Genomic DNA, 20,717 nt, shown 5'->3' with positions numbered 1-20,717 from the left:
TTGTTTGTTTGTTTATGACCAGGTCCTTATGAATGTTAGGCAGGCATTTACCACTGAGCCCCTAAGGCCAAACATTTGAAGTTCACTATGCTTTTCCCAAGCAATTGTTTTATGCTGTATTATGGGCCATTTGAGGTCACACACATATACACAATGATCTTTCAATGGAAAAAAATCACAGTCCAATTCATGGAAAAGAAAACTAATCCCATAAAAACTTTAGGCAGTCCATAACACATCGGCATGTGGAGCATAGAACATCAAAAGATTAAGCCCAAGGCAGAAAGACCTGAGACCTCCTGAGAAGAGCAGGAACAGCAAGCATCATGGGTTATCTAAGACACATTATGATCGGAGAACTAAATTGGAAAATGAAAGCCAATTTTGAAAGAATAAAGTTTCTATTAAATTCTAAAATATTATTCTAGTTGCTATTTCTATCATAAGAAAATTGTCATACTTTCAAATAGTACCAGAGACCTAAATGGTGTGAGATAGGTGAGGGGGGTTGTGGAAACTAAAATGAATCCTGTTATTTTCTACCTCTTTTCAGTTATTGTTAGCTGCTCCTGACTATACAAAAAGTGCGAATGGTAAAAATGGTGATGTGTTAATATTAAGGCCATGTGTTAATAATTTCAGCCATGGGAGGGGTGGGGTGGGTCTGTATGTTTGTAGGTAAAGTGCACTCACCCACGTAAGTGCATGTAGAGGTCAGAGGTCAATTTCAGGTTTCTTCCTCTATTCCCATCTACCTTACTTATTGAGAAAAGTGTTCTCACTGAAGCTCTACTTCAACTAGGCTTTCAACTAGGCTGGGTGGCCAATGAACCCAATTCAACCTGTTTTCACATCCTCCCCACCACTTGGTTTCAAACTGTATGCGACCACACCCAGATTTGACGTAAGTGCTGGAGATCCAAACCCATTTCTCAAGCTTGCAGAGTGCTATACCCACCTGACCATTTTCCCGGGCTCTATTCTGACTTTTTAAAATCTCTATTTTGTCAGTCAAGTTATGCTCTCCCTAAAAGTTCTCCGGTTCTTGATCTTTTGACTATTCATATTCCTATGGTGCTTGGAACGTCTCACTGTGACATTTGCAGAAGGATTTCTCTTATATCTGCTGGGGAAAGCTCTGCTCTAAAAATATGCTTCCTCCTAACTTGACAAATGAGGCAGTAACTGCCGATCCGCTACAATTTTCCTATGAGGTGAGCACGCTTGGAAATAGCACTATGGCTGGAGGTCTGAAAGAGTTGAGCGTGGGTTGGCTAGGATGGAGATGCCCCCACACAAAGTGAGCCTACATGTGGGACACGGACGATTGTCAAGTGAATGGATAAAGAACTGTGAATTCTCTGTATGTCTACCAAGGTCCCTGCTATCCTTTCCAGTCTTTAGTAGGCTATCAGCTTGGTTGACTTGGCTCTCTTCACCGGAATGGCTCATTTTCATAGAAAACTCTGTTAGCACGAGCATGGTTCTTTGCCCCTGAAGTTCTCCTGTGACACTCTATGAAGGCAGGGGATATCACAAGGCAGGTGCAATACAATGCGATGGCCAGAGACGATAAAGGGTGTTAGACAGAGCTAGCCATCTCTCCTTACATACTTATTGCACTTAGCTGTTGTAAGGCTCTTTTAAAATAAGCATGCTGATTTATAATTCACTTTCCAAAAGCCTCACCCTTTTAAGTATATTATGACTCAGTGGACTTTCCTATATAATCACATTTATTCCCTTAGAACAGTGATTCTCACTCTGTAGGTGATGAGCCCTTTGGCAGACCTCTGTCTCCAAAATTATTGACGTCCTGATTCAAAACATTGGTAAAATTACAGTTATGAAGTAGTAATGGAAACAAGTTTATGGTTGGGGGTCACTGCAACATGAAGAACTGTTTTAAAGGGTCCCAGCATTAGGAAGGTTAAGAACCACTGCCTTAGAAGGACTATTTTGAAATAAAATCATAACTTTGGACTTTTCAGCTTTGTTATATTTTTATGTTTCATTGCCATATAGTAACTATATATATATACATATATGTATGCATGTATATACACACACAATAGCTTTGTTCACATTCAGCCTCCATTGGTCTCTTTTATCCCCTTCCCAATCCTCCCAATTGCCTTTCTCTTCCCAACTTGTTCCCTTTCAATTTTTATAGATTTCCCACCAATGGATTTCATTTTGGTAGTTTGCAATAGTGTAGGTGAGGGTTTATTTACAATGACCACACTGAAAATTGGCTCCCACTCTGCATCAGTTGTTGACTACCATGTGAGTCCCTCCCACTCCACACCAAGTTGTATATGGGCTCTGTATTATATAAGTATTATGCAGGCAATCATCACTGTGAAAAATCTGGAGTGTGTGTGTTAATGCCATATAAACTTACTGAAAAAAATACATATATATAATAGAAAATGTATTTGTCTTAATAGATACTTCAAACATACCAGGTTAATTTCCTTTCCTGCTGAGTCAGAATTCTTTCCTTTCCCTGAAAGATTGAGAAAAGGAAAAGAAAAAAGATATCAAACAGTGTTAAGAAAGCAAAGCAAACTATCCCATTATGCCCACCCCATTGCACGCCAGCAATTATATTGTTAGTTTTGCCTCCTAACTATGTTGGTTAGCATGTACCACACACATCTCAGTCTGTGAGGATGCACATGCCCACTTCCCTCCCCTCACTCCTTACATCACACAACAGTCTTCACATCCAAGAGGAAGGAGAAGGATCCAGTAAAGAACAGTTTCAGACGGTTGGGAATCATTGTATACTCAATGTTAAAAGTGCTGCTGTCATCTCTGTGATATATGAGACAGCTATATCATACTCCTCCTCCAAGGCTCAGGTAACATTGAAGAAAGACTGTGAAAGCCAGAGGTTGAGGCAGACTGAGGAAAACTATTTTCTGGCCATGGTTATGCCATTGTATCAAGTAACTCACAATATCCTTGATTTCTTCCACAGACCTTTGTAAGATTAAGTCAGCCAGAATTCCAGTTCAGGAGCCCTGCAACCTTCAGTCTGATGACAGAAGATGGGTGCTAACTGAGCAAGAGCCAGTTCTTTTAGGGGTGTAGTCTCTGATAGGTTTTCATACCCCAGGGAATCTCCACAGCTATATATGTATATGAACAATACTAATAGACTCAATGAGATATGTATTGTGGCTGTCTGATTGCAATTGGCCCCATAATCTCACAGAAGCGACACTATTAGGAAGTGTGGCTTTGCTGGAGTACATGTGGCCTTGTTAGAGAAACTGTGTCATTGTGTGTGTGTGGGGGGGGGGGCTTTAAGGTTTCCTATGCTTAGAATACTGCCAAGTGTCTCAGTCAACTTCCTGTTGCCTTCAAGACAGAGGACTCTCAGCCACTACTCCCATAATATATCTTCATGCATGCCACCATGCTCCCTAGCATGATAAAGAACTGAACCTCTGAAACTGTAAAGTGAGCCACCACAATTAAATATTTTCTTTATAAGAGTTATCATGGTCATGGTGTCTCTTCACAGCAATACAATCCCTAAGACAGGAGTTGGTACCAGGGACTGGGGTATTGCTATGATAGGTCAGACCATGTTCTGTTTTGGATGTATTTGGACTTTGGTACTTTGGGTTAGGGAAAGAGTGGATATTTTAAGGACTGCCTAATGGACCATACTATTAGGAGCATGGAAGACAGTGGAGCTGACTGTGAATTGATGAACTGTGGAGGGCTCCTTCAAGAGGTTACAGAGGAGAATTTTAGTATGTTTCCTAGAGATTGTTCTTGTAATATTTTGATGAAGAAAATGGCTGCTTTTGCCTTTGTACAGCTAAATTTCCAACTTGTTAACTTGTTTAGAGATTGGTGTGGTGGTGCACGCCTTTAATTCCAGAACTGCAAAGGCAGAAGCTGGCAGATCTCTGGGTTTTGAGGCCAAACTGGTCTACAGAGCAAGTTTCAGGACAGTGAAGCAAAGGCAGCGAAGAAATGAAAGTTGGTGGTGATATAATTGAATGGGGTGAGGGAGGGTCTCATGTTCTGGTCCCAGTAAACAGCAAAACTTGGCAAAATGGGTTATAGAATTTGCCTCTGCACCAAAAAAAAATTTCTTAAAAAACCCATTGAGGCAACACATGTGTCAAGAGCATCCCTGAATGGAGGCCTAGCGAGGCTTTTGTGTGAAGCTGTGAAGTTGAAGCCCGGACTGCCTAGGAGAACCCAAGACATTAGAGATGCCAGAGTCATGCAACAGTTGCCGAGGAAAGCTGCTAACACAGAGTAGCAGCCGCCCAAGAGGAAAAAAGTGTGTTACAGTCAACAAAGCTGACCAGAGCTGGAGATCTGAAGAATATTTTAACATCAGACATGGAGATGCAGAGTGTGGAGTTTGCCCAGTGGGTTTTCAGTCTTGCTTTGATCCAGTATTTCCTCTCTGTGATTCCTTACCTGTTTTGGGGGATGGTAATGTATATCTCATGCCATTGCATGCTGCAAGTGATTTGTTTTTAAATTCGATTTCGCAGAGAATTATAGTTAAGAGATTGCATGAATCTCACAAGAAACTTTGAGTTTTGGACTTCTAAACATTGTTGAGACTTTGATAGACTATGGGGACTTTTGAATTTGTACTAAATGCATTTTGCATTATGATGTTTTTACGAACTTATGGGGACCAGTTTCTTGTGCTGTGTAGTTACAGATACAGAGGTGGGTTTGCAGTGGAATGTCTGAGAACTACAAAAATGCTCTGGGATCCAGGAGCACTTCCACCCAGACAAAGCTTTCTCTTGTGGCGTCAAACACGGGATGCTTTGTCCTACCCACTTTAGAGCTACACTGTGCTCCTATTATAGAAAGGGGGGACATGGAAAAGAACAAGGAAATAGAGACTATAGATGCACCAGATCAACATGTCTCTTTTGTTGAGTTTTACTGTTCAGTGGTGACAATGAAGACACGGTTTCAAAAGGAAAAAGCAACCCTTTTCAAAATACCACAGCTCTCTCATTATAGGCAACTCCACGTTCTCAAATGCAATGCTACTGAGTAAAAACTGGATTCAAGCATGTGTTTATAATAGCAATAGAAAGCACAAATACATTCCTGCTGGGGACAATGATACTTTATTTAGGTAAGGGTGGGTATCATTGGAATTATGTGTAATAGCTGTGGAAATGGCTCAAAAGGAATAACATGTTGGTTCAAGAGATTGTTTCAACTAGCCTTTCAATGTGGTTAAAGCTTAGGAGAATGCTTTTTTGTTCACACCTAAGATTGATGTGTATAGAATGCTAGCCTAGGGTTGTGGTGAGTGTGCCTTGCAATGCCTAGACCAAGACCAAATTCATGCATATAGTTTTCCAGTGGCAACTAGTAGTTCCCCAGGAATCATTACCCAGAAAGAAAATACTAACCAGCTAAAAATCCATCAGCCCTGGAAAACAAACCCCAAATGTGTGGCACATGAGGTCAGAGGGAAATTGCAACCCACCTTGGTGCCTTTTCAGGAAACAGACCAGGCAGAAACAGGCAAGCAGCAAAAGCAGTGGCACCACGGGAAGCAAGCTGTAAAGCAGCCAGGTCCTGCTCCCCCTCTCTTCCATGGTGGGTGGTCCTGAGGCATTGGTGGCACCTGGGATATTAGACACTGCTGAAAACAGTTAAGAAGTCCTAGAAGCATTAGAGTTGGCAGTACCTCTTTGCGTTGTCATAATTTGAATGAAGGAACTAGCAGGCCAAGCTCTCTGTTTCTCCTTTGGTGGTCCCAGTACCATCAACTACTATTTTTAACTTTTGTGAACATCTCACATTCTGCTTGGATGAGCTATTGTAGAAAGATCCCTATGGCAGTTCTCACAAACCACTTCGCCAGGCCCTTTCATTTATATATTTAGTTCAGTGTTATGGAAGTCATTTAATACAGCTTTAGAACTTGAAAGGAATGTTCTGAATAGTGCCCAAAGACCGACAGCTCGTGAATGGCATTGGGACTCACACCAGCAAGTTTCTGATGCTGTACATTTGCTCCCTCTTATAAGTCATCATTAACCTCCAAACAACAAATGTTTTTATTTTTACCAAATATGCTTTGCTTAGCATCTAGCTAGTGCTCATTCTGACTGACCTGTGTTAACATTCACCGATCCCTGTTTGATCAAGGTTGGTTTTTAACTTATAAATAAGTTGTGACACAGCTCAGTGGATCAAAAATAGTGTTTTTTAAATAATATAAAACAAACTAGAAAATATCTGAATTCATTTTTTTTTTTTTTTTGCTTTTCGAGACAGGGTTTCTCTGTGGTTTTGGAGCCTGTCCTGGAACTAGCTATGTAGACCAGGCTGGTCTCGAACTCACAGAGATCCGCCTGCCCACTGCTGCAGTGATTCTCAACCAGAAAATTTCTCATCCCCCAGAAACATGTGGTAGTTTTAGGAGACACTTCTGATATTACTATGTGGGAGAGAATCTGCGTCCAGTAAGGAGAGGTCCAGGGCTTGATAAACCCCCTGCATTGCACAGGACACCCCTCCATTCCCATAGCACAGAAATCAAAAATTCCACTGTCTACATATTTTGTGGATTTGCTTTTTATGTGTGTATACTCTTGGATATGATGTAAGATACACTGTTTCTTTGGGGTCACTATTAACAATTTGTCAAAAGCAGAGAAGTATTGAACTGTATGTGTGATATCCCCCCTGACCCCAGATCCTTTCTTTGAGGTTACAAACGATCAGGAGTAATTTAAGGAGGACATACAGTGATCATATAGTTTAATGGTACAGAATGGTGGCAAATGTACTGCAGCTGCTGTTTAGGTTGGGCAAGCAGCCAAGAAGCAAACACAGCTGTCTATGGGGAGGCAGTTTGATGGCAAACAATAGATAATCTAATACAAACAAACCCAATTAAGAAGACCTTATTCCCATTATTTATCTGATCATCAAACAAACTTGCTAATTTTGATTGGTTTCGTACTTACTTATTGAATGGTGTTCTGAATAATTTTGAGTCCTGTCTGAAACAGAAAATAAGACTAAGTATTAAAATGGCTTGATAAAACACAAAGGTGGTACTCAAACTAAGGTCAGAGTTATTTAGAAAGGACTCCAATGTTGCCACAACAGAGAATCCAGTAATCCCGGCCAAGTTCAGCATGCATAATTCATGGAACTTCACCCTGAGATCATGGTATACAAAGCAAAGGAGTTCTTTTCAAGCCTAAAGAAAGACTACTGTCAACACAGTATAACCTTCATCTGACTTCTGTGATTCTCTCCTCCTCGTTCTTCAGGCATAAGGACACAAAGACCATGTGTGACCTCTGAAACCTATGATATAATAAAACATTCAACCCCCAGGTGCTCCTGAGACTGTGGATGACCACAGGATAAAGAAGTTCTGCGTGAGATCCTAGGTGTTCATTTTGAAACAAAGACTGTGCCTCTCACTTCCTGCATTCTCACACAACATGCATCTTCCTGCACAGATAATGACCTCTGCATTTTTCCGATGTCCCCAATCAGAAACTGACCTAGGACAATTGAGAAGCACAGAGCTATAAGTCAATGTATATATCGGGGTGGCTGTTCCTGGCTCTGTAGGATAATCTCCTTGTACTCTGCTTTGTTTCACAAGGTGCCTTTCCTCATTCTAGGAGACAAATGCTTTCTCAAGAATACCCAAGCCTCCTTCTGTCCACATTGGTTTCTACACAAACCAATTTCTATTATGAACATAAAAAGCAAAGGTGAATCATATGCAAAAACGGGGGCATTCCCAGTATCCTCCCAGAAAGATATTTCAAGGGGGAACGATCAAAATACTTTTATTGTATTTCCAAATTTTACTAATTATAAGCAGTTCCAGAACATATTTCTTTCCACATTTCAAAGGCAGTTCCCTGAGTACTCTTGGGTTCAAAAATAAATGGAATATCTTTCCTCTTTCCCAGTAATCCCCATTTCCCTAAAGAAGACTATATATTTAGCTAAAATTTAAATTAATCCTAAAAAGAAATGTATTTGAACTCTACAAGAGAGTAACAATCCCCAAAAGCAAGATATGATTTCTATTTGTAAGGTACTATAAGTTTTGATGAAACTGGACATATTATTATATACTGCACAGGGAAGGGAGATGTGTGATGAATGAGGGACGTAGACCTTACAAAGGAAAAGGATAATTGTGATAGTATAAAAGTGGATATTCTGAAATAGATGGGAATGGCATAGCAACGATGATGATGGAGATGAGAGAAGGCTGGACCTGGGAAGATGGATCACGTGTATGTGCTTGAGGACCTCTGCTAAATCTTCAGTGTCCACATACGAGGTAGAAGATGACAGCTCCTGTCTCCAATCCAGTGCTAAGGCGGCAACAGGAGCATCTCAGTTTCTCACTGACTAGCCAGCCTAACAATTCCATCGAGTCCAGAGTTCACCGAGAAACCTTGTCTCAAAAAATAAGGTAGAGAGAAATTGAGGAAGACACTAAATGTCACCCTCTGCCTTCCACATACACACTTGTGCAGACACATATATGCACACGCGCACACACAAAGGTGGGGCAATGGAAAGTAGTGTTGTTCAGCTTAGAAAAGTTCCTTCCTGAAGTGATCCAAGAAGGTAGGTAGAAAGCTCTGGAGAGTCATTACGTAGTCTGGGCAATAGTCTCGCATGAAGCATGCAATTCGCAAACACTTTCTCATGTTCTGTGAGGTGCCTTTGCACTCAGTATAATGATCTTTGATGCAGAAATGTATTGAATTGTGACAGTCTTTTCTATCTGCTTTTGCTGTTGTTTTATGCTTTTGTAATATCTAGGAAATGATTATAAAATGCAAGATCAAGACTTAGTTTTTTTATGCAGATATATGGTTTGATGTAAAAGTAGTTTTGTAGGTTAATTTCCTATATTTAAATCAGTTGAGGGTCTTGGGCAAGGTGACTCATACCTTTAAGCCCAGTATTTGGAGAACAGGGCAGGAGGATCTCTGAGCGCCAGCACATCCTAGTCTACACAGCGAGTTTCAGGCCGGGAAAGACTACACACTGAAACACAGTTTCAAAAAACAAAACAAAACATAACAAAAATAACAACAACAAAAAAAAAATCTGAAAGGAAATTGAGAGCATATAGAGATGACACAGATGTTGAGAGCATTGGCTGCTCTTCGAGAGGGCCCAGGTCCAATTCCCAGCATTCACATGGTAAACCAAGTGTAATTCCAGTCCCAGAGGCACCAGCCATGTATGTGGGACACAGACATACTTGCAGGCTAAAACACTCATTCACAGAAAATAAAAATAATAGAAAAAGTCAATTGATCATAGACAGAATTTTATTCTACACTCTCAACTCTATTATACTGATCTCACCACAGTATTTAAGTAGCTATATTTCAATAATGAAATTTGGAATAGAGAAATCTTTCTTTATGCAGATTATTTTGGCTGCGCAGGGTCTGTTACACAATATGATGTGAATTTTAGAATTAAGTTTGATTTGTTGGAGATGATGTTCAATCTTGGGGTGTGTCATTATTATAATAGTGAGTCCTCCAAGATGATGATAATCGGGTATTTTTACATCTTAATTTCTTTGTTTATTCATGCTCCAAATCTGCTGCTTATGTGAGCATAACTTCTGCAAATTCTAATCAACAAAAAACAGAAAAAACAATGACGAAAAAAGAAAATGATATCATTGTGATCATTTCTTAACCTGTCAAATAAATGTTTTAATCTCTAACGACAAGAACAGTCAGTAAATGTCCTGCTGTGGCAGCACATACCTTTAACCCAAGCATGAGGGAGGCAGAGGCAGGTGGATCTCTGTGAGTTCTGTGACAGCCTGGCCTACAAAGAGAGCGCCCGGGAAGCCAGACCCCATCTCAAAAAGACCAGTAACTTCTATTATTTTTATTTTTCCTCTACTGCTCTTGACCCAACCCTTCTCTCCCCCTACACAAATACTTTATGTCCACTTTACTGTCAGCCTGGAAGAGGAGGTAGACTGTGAATCTGATACAAATGTTCCAACTTTAACCACAATGTCTGAAAGTCGGGATTGCCTCTTTCACAGTAACAGGATGGAAAAGCTGTAGATGGTCTGGGGATAGAGCACTCACCTGTCACATGGAGGCATATTATGTTGCTATTAATAATCTCAGAATTAAAGTTTACAGAACAACTATACGATCCATCGTCACTGAGATAAACTGGTTCAAAATGGAGAGTAAAAACTGAACCACCGTCCTTGTCTTCCCAACCAGTATGTTGCTGAGGTCCAATCTCAAGAGGTAAACAGTTTCCTCCACTGTACTTGCACCAAGTCACATTAGGTCTCTGAGCACAATATGTCACAGGACATTCCATTTTAAAGAACTCTCCCACTGTGGCTTGTTCTGAATGCCTGGGAACGATAACTTGTACTTGACATGGCTTTTCACCTAAAACACAAAAGGAAAACTGGAATGAGTATGATCTTCTCGAAGAATCATAGATACCACAGCAATTATTTCCACCAAAGATTTCTCAAACAGAATTCCATAATTTTCCCTCAATACTATTTTTTCAGTACTTTATCTCTGCTAGTTCAGTGTGGTGCATAGATACACATAATCAATATTTGCTTTAAAAATAAATTGCTTCACTAAGTGCTGGAGGCTCACACATTTAATCCCAGCACTCTGGAGACAGAGAAAGGCAGATCTCTGAGTTCGAGGCCAGCCTGGTCTACAGAGCAAGTTCCAGGACAGCCAGGGCTACACAGAGAAACCCTGTCTCAAAAAACAAACATACAAACAATTAGTTAATTAGTTTCATTCTCCCCAAAAAAATAATATTATGAGTTCAGTTTTACAGATGAGGTTGAAATACTAAAGAACTTGTTCATGGTTATATGCTAATAATTAGGAAAATTGAGACTTTAAAGTCATAATGAGGTCTTTACCATGTACCATTGTTTTGTTTGTATTACTTCTCAGCCAGAAATCACATTTTCTAATACCATTTGCTAATTAACCTATAATTGTATTATTTTAATAACACAAAAAAATCATAAAACTTAAATCTGTTTAATTACATCCCTTTCTTGAAACAAATACATGTGCAATTTGGTCCACAAAATATTCAACCAGCATGGGTGTTTAGAAACAGAGACTGGCTTCAAAATCACAAGCTCAGGAAACAGTCATGTGTATGTGTTCATTCATAACTGAAAGGCTGTGTTGTTCCTTTTGGGAAGGGACCATGATCTTCATGATCATGACAACTTTAGAAGCCTTTGGGATTCATTTCCATATTACGAAATATGTGGCTATGTCTGCCACATCTTGAAATTACTAGATGGGATTCCCTAAGCTGGTAAAACAAAATAAGCAAACAGACAAAAAGTTCCTTTGTTATGCACTTTGTGGCACTTTCCTTCTTTTTCTTTTTACATTAAAAGGAGGCTAAACACAGGGTCTTAAAGTATTTCAAGTTCTTTTTCCTCCACCCTCACGAATCGTTCCTTGTTGTTATGCTGCTTTGTTGTTTTGGTTTGAGTTTTTTTTCTTTTTCTTTTTTTTAATTAATTAATTTATTTATTTATTTATTATTTATTTATTAAAGATTTCTGTCTCTTCCCCGCCACCGCCTCCCATTTCCCTCCCCGTCCCCCAATCAAGTCCCCTCCCTCCTCAGCCCAAAGAGCAATGCTCAACTTACTAGACCTGTATGGAAGTGGGGGTTCCTTGGACTTCCCACAGGGCAGGGAACCCTGATTGCTCTTTGGTTTGAGTTTTTAAGACAGAGTCTTACTATGTAGCCCTTGCTGTCCTGGAAACCACTCTTTAAACCAGGCTGGCCTTAGACTCACAAAGATCCATCTGCCTCTGCTTTCCCAGGGCTGGCTTTAAAGACATGTGCCACTTTGCCGGACTCTTACTTTTGAACTATTCTATTTCATGGCATTAAGCGTACTGTACCTCCTCACTAACTTTCATGTTCAAGTACTTTTCTAAATAGATTTATAGAATCACAGGCTATAAAGATGCCTAAATGAGATTATAGTCAAAGCTTTTTTTAAAGATGAAGAATGCATAGGATCTTATTTTAACTATTTCATAACAATAAATTTCTTACTGTAACTTTCACCCTGATCTCATCAACTCTTGCTTAGAACAATTGAAATTTCATGGAATTCTCGGGCATCAGGTAGAGTCTAGGGACCTGCAGAGAACTTTCAGCATCTCCAATTTATTTGTGACAATATTGGATTCTCAGACAACTTCACTTTAAGAAGTCATGGTTCAGTTGCTTCAATATTTTTTTAGCGTAAACTTGTAAGCAAAACAAAATAAAAGTTCTAAGGATGAGGTTTTCAAAAGCTTGAAGAGAAAGGATAAGGTCACTGACACAAAAGGAAGTGCCTAACAAAACAGTACCTGATGTGGTCAGATTTGCAGCAAAAAGCAAGGAAACCAAAGGTGGAAAGGCCAAGTGAAACCTTGTCTCCAAAGTCCGTTCCTCTCCCAAGTTAAGAGACCTCAGCCTCCTCATTTCCCTTTTTGATTTTCTTGAGTACTTGTGAACAGCAAGGTGGTTGTGGTCAAAGACCTGTCGTCCCCAATGAGCTTACTTTTGATTGAAGGGACAATTATGTAATAATGGTGACTTTTTCCAAATAAATATATTATGTACTACTCTTTTTCGCCTCAAATGTAGCCAAGCTTGAAAGCAAGGTTAGGAGGAGTCCCGTGTACTCTTTCTTAGAGGGAATAGGAATTAGAAATGAGGTCTGTCTTTGTGGAATTTGCCTTCACATGGGAAATGAACATGCTGTACATAGACACAAAGTACTTGGCCTGGGGTGCTGACATGCTTTCCTAGAAGCTGAGCTGCCCTTCAGCGGATTAAAAGCCCTTGGCCATCAAAGTAGAGACTGTTGAGGTACTGAAGTCTGGTGGAACGGGAAAACAAAGGCTTCTCAATGGTCTTCTCGATCATCTCACAGCAGATTCAGGGAGCTGATACACAACTGCATCATGGCTTTCTGGACATGAAAAAGGTCATTGGTTATTCCAGAATAAATAGGATGAGCACTGTTGGGAAATATTAAAATTTTCCTGTCCCCAAAGAAAAAAATATGAAGTAGACATATATATGGGTAGACATATAAAAAGCATGGAACAAGTGAAAAATGGAAGTATTTATTCAACATAGCCATTGGAACAGTCTCAGCGACCCTCAATTTCTTCAAACTGAGATAGACATCGACTATAAAAATAGGAAAGTTCTTATGTGTCAGTTCTCAAAACAGACACACAAGGGTGTGCATGCACACACATGTGCATGCGGGCTCACACACACACACACACACACACACACACACACACACACACACCTTCATTTCCCTCAATGTATGACTGGGAAACTCGTCCTAGTCTATAAAGTCTGTCCCTGCTGCAATGTATAAGCCTTTCATTCAGCCAGAGAACTGTTACTTCATGTTAATAGCACAGTCTATCTTTAGCATTCTGTGTCTATACACTTGAGAGGAGCACACAAAACACATGCAGAAAGGAGCTTGTGATTAGCCCCGACTGTGTCACTGATTTGGAATGCAATGACAGAAACATTATTGTGGCTTCTGAGTATTTTTCTGAGCAGGATAAAGTTGATTGACAATCACATTAGCTGGCATATAATTTTTCTCAAATATTAGAATAAATAGAAGATGAATGCTTTTACAGCATTAGAAATCAGGAATAATCAGTCTGGGTGCAAATTAGGCAAGATTTTTTTTTTCTTAAGCTCAAAGCCTGTAGGAGGTCAAGAATTATCCATTGAGTCAGATGTCACAGTTCTAATTTTCTATCTGGCAAGCATGTTGATAATTCCTTTCTGTTTGCCACGACATGTGCCAGTCAATTATGTGACATGCACGATGCACACAGCTACCCTTGACTGGTTTGTCTTCTCAAGCAAACATTCTCTGATGAGGGGATAATCACAGTTGGTTTTAGCTTTGACTTATCTGCCAACTCCCAGTCACTTTGTCCTTGGTATTATTTTTCCTGGAGCTTGTCTCAAACATTCATATCTTATATGGAATTTTCAATGAAGAATAATAAAATCACATATAGTAAGACAAAATATATATCCATCACCACCAGGATTTCATATGACATGTCTTTGTGAGCCACCAGAAGTGGAGGAGCCTGTAAAAAATTCTTCCAAAAACTACTCATGTGTTATATTCTATATGAACTGTACACACAAATAGATAACCAGGTACTGTCTAACCAATGAGAACACTGGTTTTTATTATTTTGAACAACTGCTATCTCCATATGAAAAATATCTATTCTGAAATCACAAAAGGAAACAATCAATGAAATGACCAGATAAATAAAATAAAATAAAATAAAATGTTGTAGTAATATTTACTATCACAACGAATGGGGGATACTGGCCAGTATCAAACTCTATTGTTCCTGAGTATATTTCATGCTTAAAATAGGCACAAGGAGCAGGGCGGTGGTGGCGCACGCCTTTAATCCTAGCACTCAGGAAGCTGAGGCAGGCGGATCTCTGTGAGTTCGAGGCCAGCCTGGTCTAGAAGAGCTAGTTCCAGAACAGGAACCAAAAGCTACGGAGAAACCCTGTCTCGAAAATCAAAAAAAAAAAAAAATAGGCACAACGAATTGAATTCATATGTGATCAGGGCCAGTTCTACAGCTAGGCAGTTCTGAGTTAACTTTCATGGTCAAGTGAAATTTCTGCTGAGGATAAATATTACAAACATGTTAATTTACAAATTACAAACATATTATCAAAACTCAGTGGTAACATATCAATTAGTTAGAACTTAAACCAAGAATACTCTCATGGGAAATGTCTTACCATGGACATTGTTCAGAACTTCTCATACATGGTGATAATCAGCAATAGATAGTATGGATACTGCGCCTTCTTGTTGTCCATAATCTAAGGGTATAGACAGCCCAGTGCCTATCATCATTAGGAGTGTGAGAACTTTTATCTTAGATATGACATAAGCTCCTACCTTTCAGATCCTTGAGAGTTTTTCTGGTTGAGTTGGTCAAGAAAGGTTTCATGAAAGAAGAGGGATGTAACCCAACCCCACCTCTAGGGAAACTCAGTGGTCTTGTTCTCACGATGCCATCTCCAATCCTTAACAGGCCTTATGCTATTCTTTAATTATTTCAACTGCCTTGCCTTGATTATAACTATTATTTTAAAGCAAATTCCAACCGACAACCATCAAGCCTCCATTGAAAAATTCTTACAATTTATAGAAATTTCAAAAATCTAAGACATCTAAGTTAAAGCTACCAAGTGAAATTAGTGAAAAAAAGAAGATTGGATTAATTTGAGTTGTAATATCTGAGATGAGCATAGAAATGTAAACTATTTTAGAAAAAAGTTATCACCAATGGAGTATTAATAATTAATATTAATGGTATATTTACAGTCAGGAGAAAAGGTCTCTAGATAATATTTGATACTATATTCTGCTTTCTTTAAAACAGAAGGGTGGGGGGATATTACACTCACTGAAGCAAAGAAAGATATACATCTTTACTCAAAACAGGGATGTAAAAATCCTTTAAAGTAGTGGCCTCCACCTAACCCATGCACACCCTTGTAATTTCACACTAACCAGCCTATGACATCAGCCCAGACACTTGAGAAAGTCACAGGCACCACATCAGAAAGGCACAGTATTGTATTTCCCGCCCTAAGCTAGTTGCCACAGCCACAAAATCAGAACTGCGGTAACATGAAACTGTAGTGAGGGATTTGCACTCCACTCAGAAACCGCTCATTTCATGGTTTGGAGTTTTGGATAAATGTATTACTTCATGGTAAGTGAACCTATTCCATAACTAAGATATTCCCAGAGATTCTGGGGGACGTATAGAGCAGTATGAACGACAGCAATACATAGACATCTAAGTTAAAATCTGAGCTGTAATTGGAAAAGAATCACTGTTGAAGGAAAACCCTGTGTCTTGGTCTCAGAGATAAAGCATATAATAAAATCTGAGGCTGCTGTGAAATTGACCAGGAACGAATTCATTCCATGGGAAGCGCATACATGGCATGAATTCATACATCACTTAAAACACAGCAGAGACTATGAAATAAGAAAATTGGAAGAAATTTTATAATCATCTGTTATTTTTCCTCTTAAGTCATCAACATCTCTATAATCATATGTGAAACATCTAAATTTGATTTCATATGGTTTTTTTAAGAACATAGTTTCTTCTAGGGCTAGAGTGTACAATAGTTACTTTGACATGTCATTTTGGGAAAGAATTTAAAGACTATCTCTTAAATTTAGTTGTATAGGATAATCGCATCCATTACAATACCACTTGTCTTTAAATACTCAACGGTTCCTGTGGTATTTCCTTTCCTAGAAATACTTAAAGTAGGGCAAGCAGAGACCTGAGAGGTCATCCAGGCAGCAGTTTAAGCTATGTTTGGCAATATTTCCAGAACTTTCTCTACTCATTCATCACTAGTTACACAGTGCACTAACCCTTCCTTATCAGTGTGCACATACCCTTCCCAGATCCAGGGCAAAAACAGGCAAAAGGAAAGATGACAAACAATTCTCAGGTTCTTACTACATACTAAGTACTGTTGGGCATCATATATGGAAGTACTCCTTATGGTACTTATGTCCTGATATACCCATCATGATTTAACATTATTGTAAGCCAAAATTTATCTAGTAAACTCAGTCTACCAAGCACCATATCTGGACCTAGCCTTCCTTAAACTTATTCAGAATAAATTAGCCTGCAGTTAGCCCAAATAAACTAACATAAAGTCTCTTTCATAGTGAACTTTTGGCACTTCATGTAAGTTTAGAATACACTTAACCAGAAATGTTGGCAACATGGTATACTGGATGATATTGGCTGTTCACCTTAGTGATTGCATAGCTGAGTAGGGATATAGCCAGCACTACAAAAAACAATCACAACACATATTACTAGCCATAGAAAATATCAACATTCAAATTTTGAAGTGTATTCTCTACTGTTTTCATATCACTTACAAATCATTGTAAAATTTTGATAATTTATAAGTTGAACTGTCCTAATTAAGGAATCACTCAAAGTGTTGCTTCAGTCCATCACCATAATGATTGTGAGGTAATCCCTAGCATTATTTTTGCATTTAAGCTGAATAAACTAAATTCTAGAACAAATAAGCCATTTATCATAGGTCACCAGCTATTGGAAGACAGACTCAGGACTAGAATTTAAACCCAGGAACACTGCTCACTCCAAGGCATAGGCTGTTATCCAAAAATTTATTGTGAGTGGGAATATGTAGGAAAAGTTCTTGGCACTACACTTAGATTATATTTCAACAACAATAAATGCCAAGTGTTACAATTTTTATATTAGAATGGATTTACAAAACTGACATATAAATTGAGTAATTGTCAAGTCATAAAAACTATAATTCTTGCAGCCAAAACAAAAATTCAAAGGTCTTCTCAAGTACCTCTGTTCTGAAAAGTGAACTTCACTTTTCAAGGGATTAACAGTGGTCTGTAATGAGTGGGTCTGTGCCAGGCAAACAAATAGAGAGATTGAAAATTGAATGTTGTATAAAGATGTAATTCTTTCATATAAATAGAAATGCTATGGAATAAGACTGACCAGCAAGGCTTGCCACAGCTACAAACTAAAGAGCTTTGGCTCTCTTTCCAAGGTGGCTCTTGGTACTTCATTGTAAGTCTACCAGGTGGCAAGTGTCATCTCATGTCACCTGTTGGTCATTGCCTTTCCTCCACAGCTCAGGGTTCACATGCATGCCACTTCATGGAGCCTTGTCCATCCTATGTGCCAATGATGAATGACTCTTAGTTAGATTGGACGATAATATATAAATATTTCCAGTGGACAACAGAAAGCTTTTGGTGACTCCAGATAAGAAAGATTCATGGTGACAAGTTACAGGTGCTTTTGGTCAGGGGGAACCTGACCACCTGGTATAAGTGGGCCTCATCTTCCAGAGATGCCAGGTCCATAGATCTCTTTCAGGAAGAGAAGCCATTGACAGTAGTATTTGGTGAGTTCCTCTCCTTCTATCAGAAACCAGTTTGTGTTTTACAAATGTCAGGGAAAGGTGTTTCCTTGTGGTGCTCAGTAAGACTTTGTTAAGTAAGAAAGGTACAGTGAAGTCCACTTTCACTTCCCTGCAATATATTTCCTCACTTCCCTAATACAGTCTGCGGAAATAGCACACTGAACTTCTGTGCCTCTCAAGCTCCAGACATGGTTGACCTGTGGAAAACATGGTTTGTGGGAAAAGAAAACAAAACTGCCAATTGCTCCCCAGAGTTCATTTCCTTTTCTAATATTACAGAAGGAAATGAAACAAGCCATGACCACCCAGCTAAAATTTGAATGATTCTCCTGACAATGTTTTCTGAACTATGGACTATTTGTGATAGGTGTGAATTCCAGGCTGTTTGTTGGATGAGCGTGGCAGTTAGGGAAGAGGAAAAGGTATTAGAGAGACCTACCAGATAAACTTGGTTTTGTTTGTGACTGTCCTACCTGGTCCTTCAGACATTTCCCTGATCCATGTTTAACAGGGATGTCTTGTCAGACTCTGAGGATGCAAAGAATGACATCCCTACATTACACAAACACAAGCACATGAGACACTCCTATCATGGGATGAACACATAAACCATAAGTGCAAGAGCAATAAGACAGGGATACGATATTATGTAATTTCAAGGTAAGAGAACTGAGAACTTGAGAAAAATGAATTACAAATCACAAATGCTTCCCCTTACTGACACTGTGAGAGAAGCTGAGTAACTCGCCAAAGATAAGCGTATTAGCACTCATTACGACTAAAGATGGTAACAGATGGCCTGGAGCTAGCCTGGAAGGAAATAGCACTTCCCAACCACTTAAGAAAACAATAAAGCTAATTAAAGTTTGAAATTAAAAAAACAATAACAAATAATCACTCTTAACTAAATTGACACAGTATTTTATGCTCTTCAACATTCTGGGTATTTGTCCAGAAAAAAATGGCACTTAGTCGGCATAACACCTCAATGAAACACGTGATTGAGGACTAGAGCTGCTGCTCATAACCAATAACAGCCATGGTCTACTGACAAAGCTATTTTTAGACACCCATCCTTAACCACTGCACAACAGAGATTGTTGAAGAAAGCAAGCAAAAAGTCAATCACATTTTATGAACCTGATTACAAATATTTTTCAACATTTTTTTTTCAGCAAGTTCAAACTCCAAGTTACAGCAAAGCATCCAGGTAATGGAAGTTAAGTAGGAAAGTCCCGTGGAGGTTTGGCAATAGTTTCAACTTCAGTAATACAATAGAGGACAATTCTATAGTGTGGTAAAGGAAGTAACAGGAACTTAAAGAGCCCTAAGATGCTAGTGAGTCAATTTAAGGAGGCAATCAGCACATAACTTAATCTGATTCTGCTCAATCCAGGAAATCCTGAAGCATAGGAAAGTATTTCTAGGTATTTGCATAAGTATCTTGATACCTTTTGATACACAAAAGGTGTTTGGAATTTGGGGGAAGATGCAGCTCTGCTTCCAGTATTTCATGTGAACATTTCAACAGGAATACTGGAATCATGAAGATGAGACAGAGAGGGACTGGAGAAATAACTCAGCAGATAAGAGCACTTGATGTTCTTCCAGAGGTCCCAAGTTCAAGTCCCAGCATCCATCTCAGGAAGCTCATAACCACTGTACCTGAAGATCCCCAGGATCCAATGCCTTTTTCTGGACTCTATAGGCACGCACAACATGCAGATGCAAATACATCCATACATACACCATAAATAAAACTGAAAACATTGTATAGTGAGGTGAGGAAATGCTATATTGTCAAGGGATAGTAGACTGACTTGGAGCATGACTGCTCTGACCCAGTTTAAAAGTGGCTTTACACAGAAACATCATAATGCTCACCTTCAAGAGAAAGAAGACACAGGCCAAGGGTAAGCAGGCAACAAGACTCTAGCCACTGTGTTCTCACTGTAGCCAGGCTGTACATGTTATCCCTTTACTGGGCCTTCTTATGAATATTTCTATTACAATAATCAATGATTAATCAAAGATTTTGTACCACCTTTATTCCAGATTAAACACACATACACACATGCGCGTGCACGCACATACACACACACACACACCCAACGCCCATGCACATGCACGCGCACACACATGCACACACACGCACACACACAAGTTGAAGTCCTCAGTTGAGTCTCAACTGAATGAGTAGTTCGGGCCCTCAAAAATGGAGCAGTCTCTGAACTTCCTAGCCTCATGTGACACAGGTGTTTATGCTCTATTTCCATCAGGAGAGAAATGATGTTATTGAAACTGGGGAGAGTTCCTCTATTTTTTCTCTTTTTGAGAAACACAAAAAGCACAGCTCTTCATCATTTTACATTACTATAACTGGGGGAAATGTTAACTGGTCCTTGATTCATTTGAGAACACACTACTTCACTCAGTAGTTGTTGAAAGTCATGGAATTCTTCGAGATATAAAGGCTCTTTCTGTCATTAGTATAGTTTTATGAGCTGGAACTGCCATCAGTTTTGTCCAGAATAATACAGTTTACCAAAGATTATTTTTTACTTCTTTTGGAGGTA

General features: G+C 39.2%; 1 protein-coding gene across 2 annotated transcripts in view; it reads right to left on the bottom strand.

Moving 5' to 3' along the window:
- The window catches only part of Btla (B and T lymphocyte associated), a 25,785-nt gene that overhangs the window by 2,674 nt on the left and 2,394 nt on the right, over nt 1–20,717 (bottom strand). The window contains exons 2-5 of one of the 2 annotated variants that reach the window (XM_005345023.2): nt 10,143–10,463; nt 6,993–7,028; nt 5,501–5,659; nt 2,466–2,509 (exon numbers count right to left, since the gene is read on the bottom strand). In XM_005345023.2, coding sequence (XP_005345080.1) covers nt 2,466–2,509; nt 5,501–5,659; nt 6,993–7,028; nt 10,143–10,463 — 560 coding nt within the window. The remainder of the gene's footprint in view (nt 1–2,465; nt 2,510–5,500; nt 5,660–6,992; nt 7,029–10,142; nt 10,464–20,717) is intronic. The other variant, XM_005345024.2, reaches the window with a different exon arrangement.

Source organism: Microtus ochrogaster, chromosome 2 (assembly GCF_000317375.1).
Source record: "Microtus ochrogaster isolate Prairie Vole_2 chromosome 2, MicOch1.0, whole genome shotgun sequence".
NCBI lineage: Eukaryota > Metazoa > Chordata > Mammalia > Rodentia > Cricetidae > Microtus > Microtus ochrogaster.
Note: the sequence above shows the minus strand (reverse complement) of the source record. Positions and strands in the feature narration are given on the sequence as shown.